This window comes from Peromyscus californicus, unplaced genomic scaffold, assembly GCF_007827085.1.
Source record: "Peromyscus californicus insignis strain IS unplaced genomic scaffold, ASM782708v3 Scaffold_14__1_contigs__length_90479793_seg_2, whole genome shotgun sequence".
Taxonomy (NCBI): Eukaryota; Metazoa; Chordata; class Mammalia; order Rodentia; family Cricetidae; genus Peromyscus; species Peromyscus californicus.
The window spans coordinates 73,286,216-73,300,766 of NW_026294436.1; the positions used below are offsets into that span (position 1 = coordinate 73,286,216).

The 14,551-nt window shown below is 41.4% G+C and overlaps 1 protein-coding gene across 1 annotated transcript in view; it reads left to right on the forward strand.

Annotated features, from left to right (window-relative positions):
• The window catches only part of Ush2a (usherin), a 706,426-nt gene that overhangs the window by 207,222 nt on the left and 484,653 nt on the right, over window positions 1-14,551 (forward strand). Inside the window, exon 20 of the mRNA XM_052737975.1 lies at window positions 12,345-12,566. Coding sequence (XP_052593935.1) covers window positions 12,345-12,566 — 222 coding nt within the window. The remainder of the gene's footprint in view (window positions 1-12,344; window positions 12,567-14,551) is intronic.

A 14,551-nucleotide genomic window follows, 5' to 3' on the forward strand; every position in this document is an offset into this window, starting at 1 on the left:
AATGGAAAGCCCTAAAACCAGGCTTCTTGTGAAAACAAACCAGAAAACCTTAAAGTCTAAAGTATTTTTTCCTTCTCTGAGAAGTATACCAATCAAGATTATGATGTCTATTTAAAATATAGTGGAGCTGGAGAGATGGCTTAGTGGTTAAGAGCACTGTCTGCTCTTTCAGAAGACCCAGGTTCAATTTCCAGCACCCACATGGCAGCTCACAACCATCTGTAACTCCACTTCAAGGGAATCCAAGGCCCTCCTCTGGCCTCCATGGGCAATAAGCACACTAGTGGGCACAGACATATATGAAGGCAAAAGACCCATACACATAAAATAAGATAAAAAATTAAAATAAAAGCAAAGTAAAATTAAAAAATTGTGTCCAGATTGCAAATTTCAAATTTGTTGTTTGTAGTATAAAGTCACCAATGTGCCCCAAGCACACCATTAATACGTTATCTTGTAAAATCTCCAATTAGAAAGCAACCATTAAACACTCACTATGTAAAGTCTGTGGGAATTCAAAAGACAATACACATGGTGTTGAGATTAAGGAGTTAACATCTAATTGACTAATTGGCATGAGGATGTGTGCTGGGACTCTTAGCTGGGAAGAAGGCTATAGGAACAGAGGAGAGGCTTTGAGTTGGGAAATTAGGAAATTACCTCACTGGATGCTATTGTAGATGAATTTGGTCGATGGAAAAAGACATTTGTATCTATTGACTGAGCATATAAAATGTACTAGTCCCCATGTTAGAGGTTGGCACTGTTCTAGATATTGCTATGATGAAATCTGTGGTTTATGAAGACTTTTCTGGCAATGTGTTCAGAGGGGATAGGCCTAGATTTTCAGTATTTCTCAGTGGGGAGGGACTAAGGGACTTTGTCCAGTGAGTAGAAGTGATGATTGACAGATGAAATGGGTAGTATCACAGGGAGGACAGCCACAGGTTCAGAGGAGGAAAAGGTTGAAGGCAACAGTATTTGAGTAGACCATGGCATTTCTGTTAAATAAAGTGGGAAAGATGAACATATGGGAAAAACAAACCCATGCGTTTATGTTTGATCATTTGGTAGGAACATATCCGTGACAGCTATAAGCAGCTAGCAGCAGAGCATACAAATCTAGTGGTTAAAATGTTGCTGGTTTTCTAATCACCTGTAGAGATGGAGGGCTATGGTGGAAATGAATCAGTGAAATGGCAAAGACACTATGACGCAGGAGAGGGAGGGGGATCTGTGCGAGCGCATGCGCCCTGGGAAAGAGTGACGGTAAAGGAACAGGGAAACAAGATGAGAGAGGGATTCCCATCTGAAAAGCCCTAGAAGGCGCATGTTACCTTTAATACCACGTGCTGTCCAGAGAGCAAGAGGGCGAGTTCCCTGCAGTGGCCTGAGCTGAAGCTGCTTGTGAAGGACTGGGCTGCAACTAAAGACTACCGTAAAGAAAATTCAAAGGTGGTTCTTTGAAGTTTTGACAAACATTTCAGTTTACCCAGATTCTACTTAAACCGTTCCATTAGCTTCTGTTCCTGCGGCAAATCTCTTCTATTCTGATGGAGAAATTATTTCGGTGGCTTTTGGAACATGAGAAAGAGAGGTTAATCTTAGCCATCAGTATATACTGTCAGAGCAGATGACTCCTCATTTGCCAATAAAAGTAGTTTACATGCTAGTGGTGAGAAAATGCTTTTCTTATGTTTGTTTTGGTATAAAATGCACCATTTGCGGGAATATTCAGATCAGTGAGAAGAAAAATTAGCTTTTATTTGCCTGTAAGCCCAGCCCAGCAACTGCAGACTCTGTATCCTTCATGCCTCTTGTTTGTAGTAGGCACTTACGTTTCTTTCCTTATCCATGCCCTAAGATTAAACAGTTAAATAAGAGTCGTGGACTGGACACCATTAGAAATAGGCAATGTCGAAGCCAGAGCTTTTGTGTAGTCAAGTCTATATTGGAAAAAAATGTAAGTCAACCAGGTGTTTTATTAACCAGCCTGCTCTCTTATTTTTGGAGAACAGTGAGGCAGCTTGCTGTGAGTTTGCTGGAGATGTAACTCCTAAATATAAGCGAAGGGATGGAGGTCTGCCATTCGACAACTTTGCAGTAGAGAGTCACAAATCCAAATAGGTACATAGAAGTGTGGGACCACAACAGTGGTATCTCCTCATTAAAATCTTAGTCACCATTTTTAAAAAGATATTCAGGAAGTTTAATCTGGCAATTTCATAATAAAGCTTGAGAACTGGGTGATTTATTTTAAATATTTTCTGGTCCATACAATAGAATGGGGGTGTGCTGTGGGATGTTCTGTATGGCAAATGTGTTGCTGATTAGTCAATAAATAAAACACTGATTGGCCATTGGCTAGGCAGGAAGTGTAGGCGGGACAAGGAGGAGAATAAAACTGGGAAGTGGAAGGCTGAGTCAGAGAGACACTGCCAGCCACCATGATGAGAAACAGCATGTGAAGATGCCAGTAAGCCACGAGCCATGTGGCGAGGTATAGATTAATGGAAATGGATTAATTTAAGCTGTAAGAACAGTTAGCAAGAAGCCTGCCACAGCCATACAGTTTGTAAGCATTATAAGTCTCTGTGTTTACTTGGTTGGGTCTGAGTGGCTGTGGGACTGGCAGGTGACAGAGATTTGTCCTGACTGTGGGCCAGGCAGGAAAACTCTACCTACAGGGGTGCTTCACCCTGAGTACTATGTTAGATTTGGGTTTGGTACCTATGCAGTTCTGAATGGATGGGTTCTCCATGGAACACTTAGGAAAGCTGGAGTCAATTCTTTGGCATTGCTCCTGGTCATCCTGGACCTTCTTCAAATCCATTTTACACATCTACAAAAGATTAGCCTTTCCATTTAGGAAATTTTCGAATTTCTATCTTTTTCCAAGTCTGCCAGATTTAAAACTTCCTTCAGGAGAGCCATTTCTAAAGGAATACCATGTAATTTTTTTCACCTGTTTTGGCTCCAGACTACAAGCTGAGAAGGCCCCATCTCCTATCAGGCAAGTAACTAGGGGTACATTAAGTTTTGTTCTGAACCCAAAGTGTAATGTAGATCTCCTTTCTCCTGGGTAGAAAACCTATCTTGTTTGCATGCAGGGACATAAGTCTTTTCATTGTGAATAGGACCCAGAGTGATTAAACAAGCACTCTTAATATGTTAATTTATAATTTTAATTACAACAATCTTGTCTATATAGTCATTAGTGAATACTAATATAAATATTTTTCTACCTTTTTATTCATCGTGCGTAAGGCAATCATCCCGTTCCTTCTCTGAGGTTGCTGGTTTCCGTCTCATAATGCCATCTTTGTTCCTAGTTATGAATGCATTTTGTCCCTTCCTGTCTTGAATAATCCCTCATTAAGCTAGTCACTTTCTGCTCCATGCTAAAAAGGAAAAATTATCATGCAAATGTGGCCGGCCGTATTAGAAAGCACATCACCCGACTCTTTTGTCGCTGCCCTTCAATTAGTTTCCCTTCTTTGAATTTAATTCCATTTGTTGTTAAAACTACCGACTTGATGTATAGACTCATGAATCCCAGGCTGCTGCCAAGAAAGTGAGGGGGGAATCAAAGGCTCTTGGAAGATCTGCAGAGCTGAAATGAATCTGCTTCACCTTTGACAAGAACACTTGAACAGCCCTGGAGTCCTCTGATGATTCAACTTGGCTAATTATCCAATTATTTATTTCAAGAGTAAAGATGGCATTCTACCACGAGAGAAGTGTAAAGCAGCCTGAGAAATTTGGGAGTGACAGGTGACTTAGGGCCCATCCAAGATAAACAATACCTGTGTAGAAACTTGGCTTCCCATGTGTCATCCATGGCCGCTCTGTTCCCTCTCAGGAAGGAGATCCTGGGCACATGGAGACTTTCTGTTTGTTTGTTTTCTCTCTCAATGGAGATTATTTTTACACTGGCAAACACCATGTCAAATTGCCAGGGCTCTTAAGCAATATTTAAGTTGTATTTCTCTTGATTAAAAGCTTTTGGTTCAAAGCAATACTTTTTAATTGCCTAATGATATAAGTCAGTTCTTAGGGAAAAAAAAAAAAAAAAAACCCGCACATTTAGGAGTTCATTTGTGATATAACTGAAAAATTCATTGCATGGCAGTAAAACAATTTACTGTTAATTACAAGGAGAAGAATTTGCTGTAGCATGCTCACAGATTGCCATGAATCATGCAGCACTCCTAGAGATTTATAACAGATGTGTAAGTGGGATGAATTAGCAGGGTTTAATAACAGAGGCACAAATCATGCAGACTTCAAGGAGCTTTAATTGATATACTAGAATGTGACGGGCATGAATCACTCAGCCATTCAACAGCATTGGAACATATGGTCAGCTCAATATGCTGCATCTTAAATCGGTTGGTGAGTCGTTGCTTGTCCCATATGGTGGGAGCAATATATTTTTCGTGATTAAAAAAATATATCCATTTTTTAAAGAAATATGATTGTAAAGCATGTTTGTTATTGAGCAGGCATCTAAAAGCCAAGCTGACCTGAGTGTTATTTTTATTTTTTGTTATGATTATTTTTAAACATGGCAGCTTCCCAAAATAAATAAAGGACACTACGTGTAATACTAGATTGCTGGAGGCATTCTGAGAAAGGAATCTGTGCTGCTGGCATATTTGACCCCCAGCAAGCCCATGGTAAGCATGGCTGGAGAAGCTGAGATTGTCCTCAAAGCCCTGCAGAGCCGGGTAAACAAGATGAAGGGTGTGTCACTTTGGGGGAAGGTTAGGACTGCCCAACTTGGCATTCTAGCATGATGGGTGTGGTGGGCGATCTTTACTTAGCAGGGTAAAAAAAAAGTCGTTTTGATAATAGCATGGCCCCAATGGAACAACTGTGCAGACCACTCTTTTGTTTCTTAACTAAACGTTAGCTTCCTTGGGAACATTAAGAATAATCTTCATAGATAGCAGAACTAATGCCAGGTCATCCATGTGGAGGCAGGTATCCTGGCCGACGACTAACTGGTAGTGTAAAATCATGCTTTCATTGTAGCTGGGTCCTGGCAGCTTTCAGAAAGGTTTCTGCAGCATTAGTAAATGTGTCAGACTTGAAAAGGGAATATTGCAAGCCTTAGTCTGTGCTGCCAGGATTTAATGTCAACAATTAAAATTTATTTTGATCCTTACCTAGTGTTTATTACTGTTTGTATACACAGCAGACCTTACTAATACAGAGATGCACTATTAGACAGAATTGCCATCTGTTCCGAGAGAAATGCTGGCATCTGCCTTCGATGCTAAAACTAAAATGATATTATTTCTAACAAAACAAAATTAACTGCTTTTTACTCACCAACTTCCCTTTTAAGGGCGCAGATGTACCAAGGAAAGGACTGGCTTATGAAACGTGCAGTGGCCTCCGGGACCAGGACTGCTTTGGGATATGTGACTTTTATCAGGCTTCCTTTTGGCCTTTTGGGCATGCAGAAAGGGCATGCAGAAATCACCTTTATAAAGCAGAACCTTACCTTTGCAGTGCTCTCGCTCCGTATCTTCAGCTGATCGTTAAAATAACAACTGAAATATGTAAAACTTGACGGAATTAGAGGCTTGAGTCCCTCCAAAATATTTTGACAGATGCACCCTCAAAAATAAATAAATGAAACAAAACTCTGGGGAAAGAAATGGAATGGGCAAAAATGCTAGAGAACCAAGTCTCCATTGGTCCCACAGTGACCCCTTTAGGAAAATACAAACTCTCTTCTCTGCTAGGCTATTACATTTTTTCTCCCACACTGGCATATATAAAAGATTTATATGCAACACCCCTCCTATTTTTTTTTAGAAGGCCTAAGTATCTTATTAAGAAAAGGTCTCTTGCTGTTTGAAGTTAAAGAATTCGGAGGACCAAGGACAACGGTAACACCCATACTGACATAAGATCGTGGGGGACACTTTCTGAGATGGACCACTCGGATTCTATATATCACAAAACAATAAATTGTGTCACGCCCATGTTTAATGCGTGTACACAGTGCATTAACTGTAACTATAGTACATTTATTTGTGCCGGAGGAGACTTGAAAATGATTAAAAAATCAATACTCTGCTGTCAGGCAGGCAAGTGTTACGATACGTTTAAGAAACTAATTGCACAGGCCCCATAAAAGCTTCAAGTTTGTGTAGCAAGGATGCCATAATTACAGTTGGAGCAACTACCTCTCATATTAATGGTGGATTTTAGGGAACGGTGGCAGTGGCCGTCACCTTCGGACTCCATGTGTTAGTTCAGAAATAATGGATCCTCTTCTCTCTGGACCTGGGCAGTGTTAGTTATGACAACTGATCTACCGTCACCTGAAAGGAAGGAAGTAACAGCAGTGTGTGGGGATCAAATTCATTGGAGGTCTCCGAAAGTCGTGCTGTGCAGCCTTTCTATGGCACGGCAGACAGGAAGATGGTGTTGTATGCCACATTCTGGGTGAAGAGATGATGGCTGAGTGATGAAGGGAAATGCTAAGGGGCCATGGTCAGCTTCCTTGACGTCTAGGATGACCTGTATGTCAGGCACCCCTGCTGGTTTTCTAATTGGGAATCACTCAACTCAACCATGTCTCTCAATGAAGACATAATAAAGAAAGAGATCAAGTGGTAGATTAGGACATTTCCGCGGTGCTGAGCCTCACATGGTACTGACCAGGAAACAGGAAGTAGGAAAATATGTTTTGTTCTCTAGAGTCAGAAAATTGTTGGTCAATAAGAGCACAGAGTGACTTCAAAGTTCCTGTGGAGACCCCTTTCTCTCTCTTCACTGATTGCTGAGCAGAGTGTCTGCAGACTGGGGATTCACTCTTAGACCCTGGTCTCAAAGCCTACATGCAGATATCAAGGCGGAGCAGTGTTTGCAAAGTAATATATCCTGACATGGTTTTAGATCCTTGAGAAAAAAGTCAAAATAATTTTCTTTTGACAAAATGCCTAAGGATGTCTTATGTCACACTATACCCTACACACCCTGAACTACGGAAACTCTGGTCATATCTGGACGCAGGGTTTCACAGCAGCAGGTAGATGGTAACGGGTCATAGTGAATGACTTACCACACAGACTTCACACACAAGGTTTAGAACACAAATGAAGAGATTTGATGCAGAAGAGCTGTGAGTCTGTCTTGCTTAAGACTCCACACTCCATAAATTTCACAAGTGTGAATTTATTCATTACGATATGCCGTTAATCAGATAATAGGGTAACAAATGCTGCATAAAGGAAGTGGATTAGCTGAGTATTTTAGAACGCTTTTTATAAAATATAAAGTTAGTAGGGAGCTGAGGAGTTAGCTCAGTGGATAGGAGTACTTACTGCATAAGAGCAAGAACCTGAATTCAGACCCTCGGAACCCGCCTGGAGACCAGACAGTTGTGTGTGAGTGTCTGTAACCTCAGTGCTAGAGGATGACGGGGGGAGATGAGAGAATTGCTAGGGCTTCTTGGGCAGCCAGTTTTGCTGAAGAAAATTAGTGAAATCAGGGTCTTTCTGAAGGGGAGAAGGTAGAGGATGACAGGGTAGGACATCCAATGTCCTCCCCAGGCATCCATAAATGCACATGAGCAAACATATTCACCGCACATGAAGAAACACACCACCACACACACAAATTTAGAAAAGAAATGGGCTGTGTATTTTAGTGGAAATGACAGTTAGTGTTAATATCTTGCTTTGAAAATTCTGCCTCAATTTGTAGGTAGGAAAACTCAAACAAATAATATAAAGTTTAAATGATTTTTTCTGAAATATTTGTAGCACAAGGAATTAAGGTGAAAATATTTTGAGACATCTAAAGTTCTGTTGGTTCAAAGTTATCTCTTAGTTTGTTGTGCTATGAGGACAAATCATTTAAAAAACATACGTATGTGTCTATAATCACTTTGTTTTGGCACTCTGACAAATAACCCTCCTTACACTAAGTTCTGTGTGTGTGTGTGTGTGTGTGTGTGTGTGTGTGTGTGTGTGTGTGTGTGTGTCTGTCTGTCTGTCTGTCTGTCTGTCCAGTTTAATTGGTTGACAGATCCACTCAATTCCCCCTCCTGGTTGTAGAGGATATAGGAAAAGAACTGCCCAGTAGGATACCCACCCTACAGGAAGCCATAGTTGACTCCTTTGTGTGAAGCTGCAACAGAGCAATGGGAAGTTTAGATTTTTTTTAAGCAATGGATCAGCAACCAGCTCTAGTTCGACTCATCTTCTGGAAGAGACTAGTCAAGACATTCCAATTGCTTGGTGAAACAATTCTCTGTGGACTGACAAGCTTACACATTACCGTGTAAACAGTTGGCACTGACTTCAGTGGACTCTCCACAGTGTGGTCCTTGTCTATACATTGTTGGCTGGACTGAAGGCCATAGTGAGCTCTCGCCTTTAGAAAGCATTGAGAAAGTAACTACAGAGCCAAGGAAATTCTTTTCATTTTAAGTTTTTTGTTGTTGTTGTTCTTTACATTTCTGATTAAGAAGTGCTGTGGATCATGCTATCAAGGTGGAGAGGCATGGTCCACGATTTCACCATTTTCTCCCATGCAGTTGGTAGAACTATAAGGGAGGCAATCACATGGGCTTTGAGAAGGAAGTTCCTGTGTGAAGGATCTTATTCTTCCAATGCTAAAAGGTTAAAGTTTATCCAAGCTTCAAGTATTTAGTTTAAATGGAATGGATGTAGAAAAAAAGTTTCTCATTTGAAAAATTTGAGGGAGGTCTTCTGAATATCAGTGGGAGTGGGCTGGATGGAATTTTTCAAACTGAAAATGTCATGTTCATGTGCTCTAAACACTGGAGAATCCTATGTGGAACGCAGAAACTGTAACAATGGAAGGGCTCCAATACCATTCTTTCTGTGTCTGTAAAGTAACAGAGGCAGATGTAGAGAGAAGAGGATTATGGTACCCATAAGTCACATGCAAATGCAGGGTGTTATGGTATGCGTTTGTAATGCCTGCACCAGGAGTATTCCTGGGGCTGACTGGCCAGCCAGTGCAGCCTAATTGATCTGACCCTAGCTCCAGGCTTGTAAAACATCCTGTGTCAAAGGAGACTGTCAGTGTTCAAGGAGTGGCAGAATAACACCGAGGTTCTCCTTTGGTCTACACACACACACACTACACACATGAGTAACACATGAACATGCACACATGTGCACACATACAAAGAGTCAAATTGTAAAGAAAACCTTGTTAATTGTTCTTTTCCTTGCCCTGTAGAGCTCAATACTCAATCCATGAGAGGCCCTCTTGCTCACCTGAGCCTGTAACAATGCGTCGACGGCTGCAGAAAATTATGCAAGGGAGTTTCAACTCCAAGAGATTCAGGCTAGTTTATCCTCTTATTTTGTTTTGGATTATTAGAATGACAACTGAGAACACCCCATCTAGCTAGATTTTGACAGAGAGTACCAAAAGAAGCCACACATATAAGATTCATACATGTGTGAAAACATCACACAGATTCCTGCAGCAGAAGATGAATACAGTTGTTGATTTTCTATTTAAATCTATGAACTTTTTGCTCTGCTCCTTCTGAAAGTGAAAATAGAATTGTAGCTGGCTGCCTGTCTTTAGAAAGTGGGCCAGCATCTCCAGGTAACTAGTAATATTTCTTTCTGTGCTCTTAAGGTGAATTTCCTCTCATGCTTTAGGGATTTCAGCTCTTGGACTCACACCACATCATGTTTCTTGAAACAGAAAATGATTTTTTTTCTGTACAAGGCTGTGTTAATACAAATACAAATTAAAAGTCCACAAACATAGTTTTGGTTCTTGGTCAAAGCCTTGGCTATAGTCTTGTTCATTCCTTTCTTCACTTTTACCCCTCAGTTCAGCCTGCATGCTTAAAGTAGGCATGACTGTTAGCCTGCTCCAGACTGTTTAAAACAGAGTGACATCATTGAAGCTGAGCCATCCATCATTGATGGTCCATTCCTTCAATTCCAGCACTCAGAAGGCAGAGGCAGGAGGATTGCTAAGAGTTCCACGTCAGAAAGAGCTACATAAAAAACCTTGTCTCAAACAAACAAAACTATATTATACTTGAACATTGGCCTTCATTTTCAATAACCTGGCTGTTAGATTTTCCTTTCATCAGGTTACATGGAAAGTTTTTAGTCACTGTTTATTAGTAGAATCTCTTAGCAGCTCCAAAGAGTTGCCACTATCCAGGATCTGAGTGTTCCAGGTCTTACTGTCCCTCAGCAGTGGTCAATGAGCAATTACTGAGACAAGTCTGAAGCCATGTCTAGTGGCATGGTCACCTCAGGTCCAGCTGTGCTTCCAGCTGCTGCAATGCCTAGAACCCATTGTGCTTACACTAGCATTGGTAAGGTGCTGTACATGCGATGTTCTATTTGGCCTTCAGAGTGGTGTTTGCTTGTCTGTTTGCTTTAATTTATATCATTTCTAAGCCTAGGATAAAAATCATGAAATTGCACGTGAAAATAACTGTCGTACCAAAGAATACAGAAAGAGAATAGTTAAGGATACAAAGATGGTACCCACTGTACCCTAGACAGGCAGTGTACATTGATATCATTTCACAAGCATTAAAATATCCAAAACCTGCTCTGCAGTGGTTGCATGGATACAATGGGACAGTTATTTTGGAAGACACTAACATGTTCTTAGCATATGGCCCAGTGCTTCTAGCCCCTTGGAATTTTCCCTGAGGACTTGAGAAGTGACGATAATACAGTAACATCTGCATGCATGCACATTTATATCAACTTTTATTGATAATTGGTAAAAAGAAGTTGATCACAACATGCTTCACTGGATGGATGGATAAGTAAAAATATCCATATTTTTTACATAGTGCTGAAGCTGAGATGCAATGAAAGAAATATTAGTGTTACTAAGGAGAAGAAAACAGCTTGAAATCAATGTACACTTTATGATCCCAAATACTGTGGGAAAGGCAAAAAGCTATGGGGACTGTAAGGAGAACAGTTGTCACGAGGAGTTGAGGATGCAGACAAATGGCTAACAGAGAATCTTGGCAGAAGTGAAAATACCCTGTATATTATTGGCCATGGTGGTCAAAAGGACTTGGTGGACTGTGGTAAGAGGTCAACTTCCAAGTCAGTCTGGACTATATAGAAAGGCTCTGTCTCAAAATACACACACACACACACACACACACACACACACACACACACACACACACACACAGCCATTTATGCATATATATGTTGTATGAAACTATAATGATGGGTATGTGTTGTTATACATGCAGCAGCGAACCCACAGGCAGGCAAAGCTGAACTTTGGATGATGTGACATGTCAGTACAGGCTCCTCCATTGTGAGACCTGCTCCTGAGAAACAGACATGAGGGGAAGACTGTGTTTCTGCCAGGCATGGAGTGTGGGTAAAGGCCATGCCTTCCTCCCGATTTGACTGTGAATAAAATCTGATCAGTGGGCAAACTCACTTGGCACAGGCTCTGCAACCTGGAAGGAGAGAAATGGTTCCCTCAAGTTGCCCTCTGGATGCCCTCAATATGCATGCCATGATAACAAGCTCATGAGCATAGGTGCACACATGCACATACCACACAATAAATAAATGTTGAAAAATTTAAAAACCTTTTGTCTATGAAAACAAACTATAGACTGGGCATGTAGCTGAGAGAGGGTGAGGCCCTCTAGATTAAAACCCAGTATGGTAAGAATAAAAATAATAAAATGAAATAAACATGATTTAGCAGCCCAAAGTCATTGATCCCGCATTAGCAATCATTTGGGGGACATGCTGGTCTCAAGTCACTCATACCCTGTTCCTGGCAGACCAGCCCTTCCTCTCCTTCCCCCTTGCCCATGTCCATTATTTCTGCCACCTGCTCAATACCCGTTCAGTGCAGGACAGAACAAGAGGCTCCACTTCTGTTAACAGTACTGGTCATAGACTGGGCACAGTTCAAAGGGGTTCTGTAGTTTCCACATAAGGCAGGCTCCACTCAGTCAGAGACATCCAGAGGGAGTCATTGAAGGAGACTTTGAAGTCAACAGGCATACAAACAAGGGCTCAGGGTACCTATAGTGGCTATATCTGTATTTGGCAAGAAAAACAAAAAGAAAAAGAAAAAGAAATTATTTCCAATGAAAAATCTTCCTCAGTATGTGTGTGTTTTGAGTTGGGAATTTGTTAGTCATTTAAATTTTGTTTAGTCATCTCGGAGCTCAACTCTGCATTCTGTTTTCCATTCATAGAGCTATTGAGGCACCTGTGACAGCAACTGATTTGACTTCAAGTGTGATGTGCACAAGGGTGTGTCTCCCTATTTTATTCAGTGCCCTTCTGTGTCCTTCTGCCATTCAGCTCCTGCTCAGCTAAGGTCTCCCACGGTGACAGGAGTCAACAGCACCACAGTCCATCTCTGGTGGCTTCCTCCTGCAGAAGTCAATGGTCCCTCTCCCGTGTACTACCTAGAGAGGAGGGATTCCTCTCTCCCAGCTCCCATGGCTGCTATGACAAAGGGAACCTGCTTCGTGGGAGATGGTTACTGCAGATTTCCCAGAACAGCTCACCCAGATTTTATAGGTAAGTGTATTTGACACTTTTATTTGAGAAGTGCTACGCCCCAAGGTGTTGTCTATTATTTTGATATCTCTTTACAATGAATTTTTTATGGTGTCTATTTATAGAAAAATGAACTCAGCCTTTTTATAATAGTAGCCTGATTGTGTCAACACATCTATCCCTTTAGGATTGTGTTGGGGGCAGGGCAGATGGGAGGCAAGTGAGGAAAGGAAAGAGGGGAGAGCCCATTGGATCAAGGTGTGTCCTCGGGCAGCCTCCATCACTAGGTATTTGAGTATGCTGCGTCCTGTTGGTGAAAGGGTTTTGGAAATGCCTCCTGCCCACTGAGAACACATGTGGTCACCAAAGCCTGTGGAAAGAGTCAGAAGGAGCATTTACCCTTACTGGGCAGAGGGTGACATCAGGTATCTGAGGACTGTTTGATTTCCACCTTTGTGGCTGAGTCCACAACAACTTTTAATGTCTCCTGTCCTGTGGGAAGCATTGGGGGAGACTAGTCTCAGGGAACCCACCTTCCCTGGATGGCACTGTGGTAAAGCCAGGGAGGTTTTTGCCTGTCACAGGAACAGAGTTTAAAAGTGTTAACAAACAACAGTGAAGGCAATATTTGGAAACATGAAAATCAATGCAAATAATACACGTGTAAAGGGTAAGTTCCTGTGTGCTGTTCTATTGCTGTGAAGAGGCACCATAACCAAAACAACTCATGTAAAAGAAAAGATTTAATATTTAATTGGATGATTTATGTCCAGACTTCATATTTCTGTTTTTTTTTTTTTTTTTTTTTTTTTTTTTTTTTTTAAATACAAGGGGGTTGAAGAGATGGCTCTGCGGGTAACACATTTGCCATGGAAACATGAGGACCTGAGTTCAGATCCATAGAACCCAAGTTAAAGACAGAGGTGGTAATGTGCGATTATAAGGCCAGTGCTCCTGTAGCATGATGGAAGTTGGAGACAGGAGAATACCCAGAAGCCTCAGGCCAGCTAGTCCGGCCTGTGTAACTCTGAACAACATGGAGGCCCTTCCTCAAACAAGGTGGATGACTGACAGGACCCATACCAAAAGTTGTCCTATGACTTCCACATGCTTATCATGGCATGAGTGCCATACTTACACACATGAAACCAAACACACACACACACACACACACACACACACACACACACACACACACTAAGATACACGATGCGTAAGGTTTATGTTATTACATAAACTCAGATATTGGCTTAATCTGTGAGAAAATTTTGGTAAAATACTATATTTTAAAAATATTAGTATGTAAAGACAAGGAAATGGAATTTGAGCTGGAAAATCCAATGTCGCTGTTTCGATTTTACCCAAAAGAGTAAACAGTTGGCTTATGGGTGAGACTGACTGCCGATGTACGCTTGTCGTAAATCATGATTACCTGTTAGCTGAGATATATTGAGATTAATGTGTGCTTAACTATTTTCCCCACACATCAAAATCATCATAATTAAAAATTGAATTCAAGTTCCCCGACATGCTGAACTTCTGCTTAATATCTTTCATGATGGAGAAACAACAAAAGAAAGTCAATGTAGGTTATGAAGAGGAAGTCTCAGCTGATGGACTCTTTCTCAAAAGGAAATAGATGCTGTCTCTGTGGTTGAATGTTGGCTTGGGAAACATTTCTTTCAGGAAATAGCATTCTGTCTCCATTCGGTTGGGGCTGGCTACAGTAAGCACGTCTGATCAGTCTGCAGGCCAGCCAACAGGCAGGTTTCTGAGTGGGATCGCCTACTATTGCTGTGTGAAAAGATAGAGTGGTCCATCCACTCCTAATAAATTTAGTCATCTTTGCTGTCTCCCTCACTGGCCTCCTCCTCTGAGGTGCAAGGGCCAGGGGCAGATGCAGAGTCTGGGAGCATTTCCAAATTCCTCTTTAAAAAACTTAAGCCATAAACATGGACCTCACTGAGCAAGATCCTTCTGTCTACCACACAACCTCCAGCTGCACA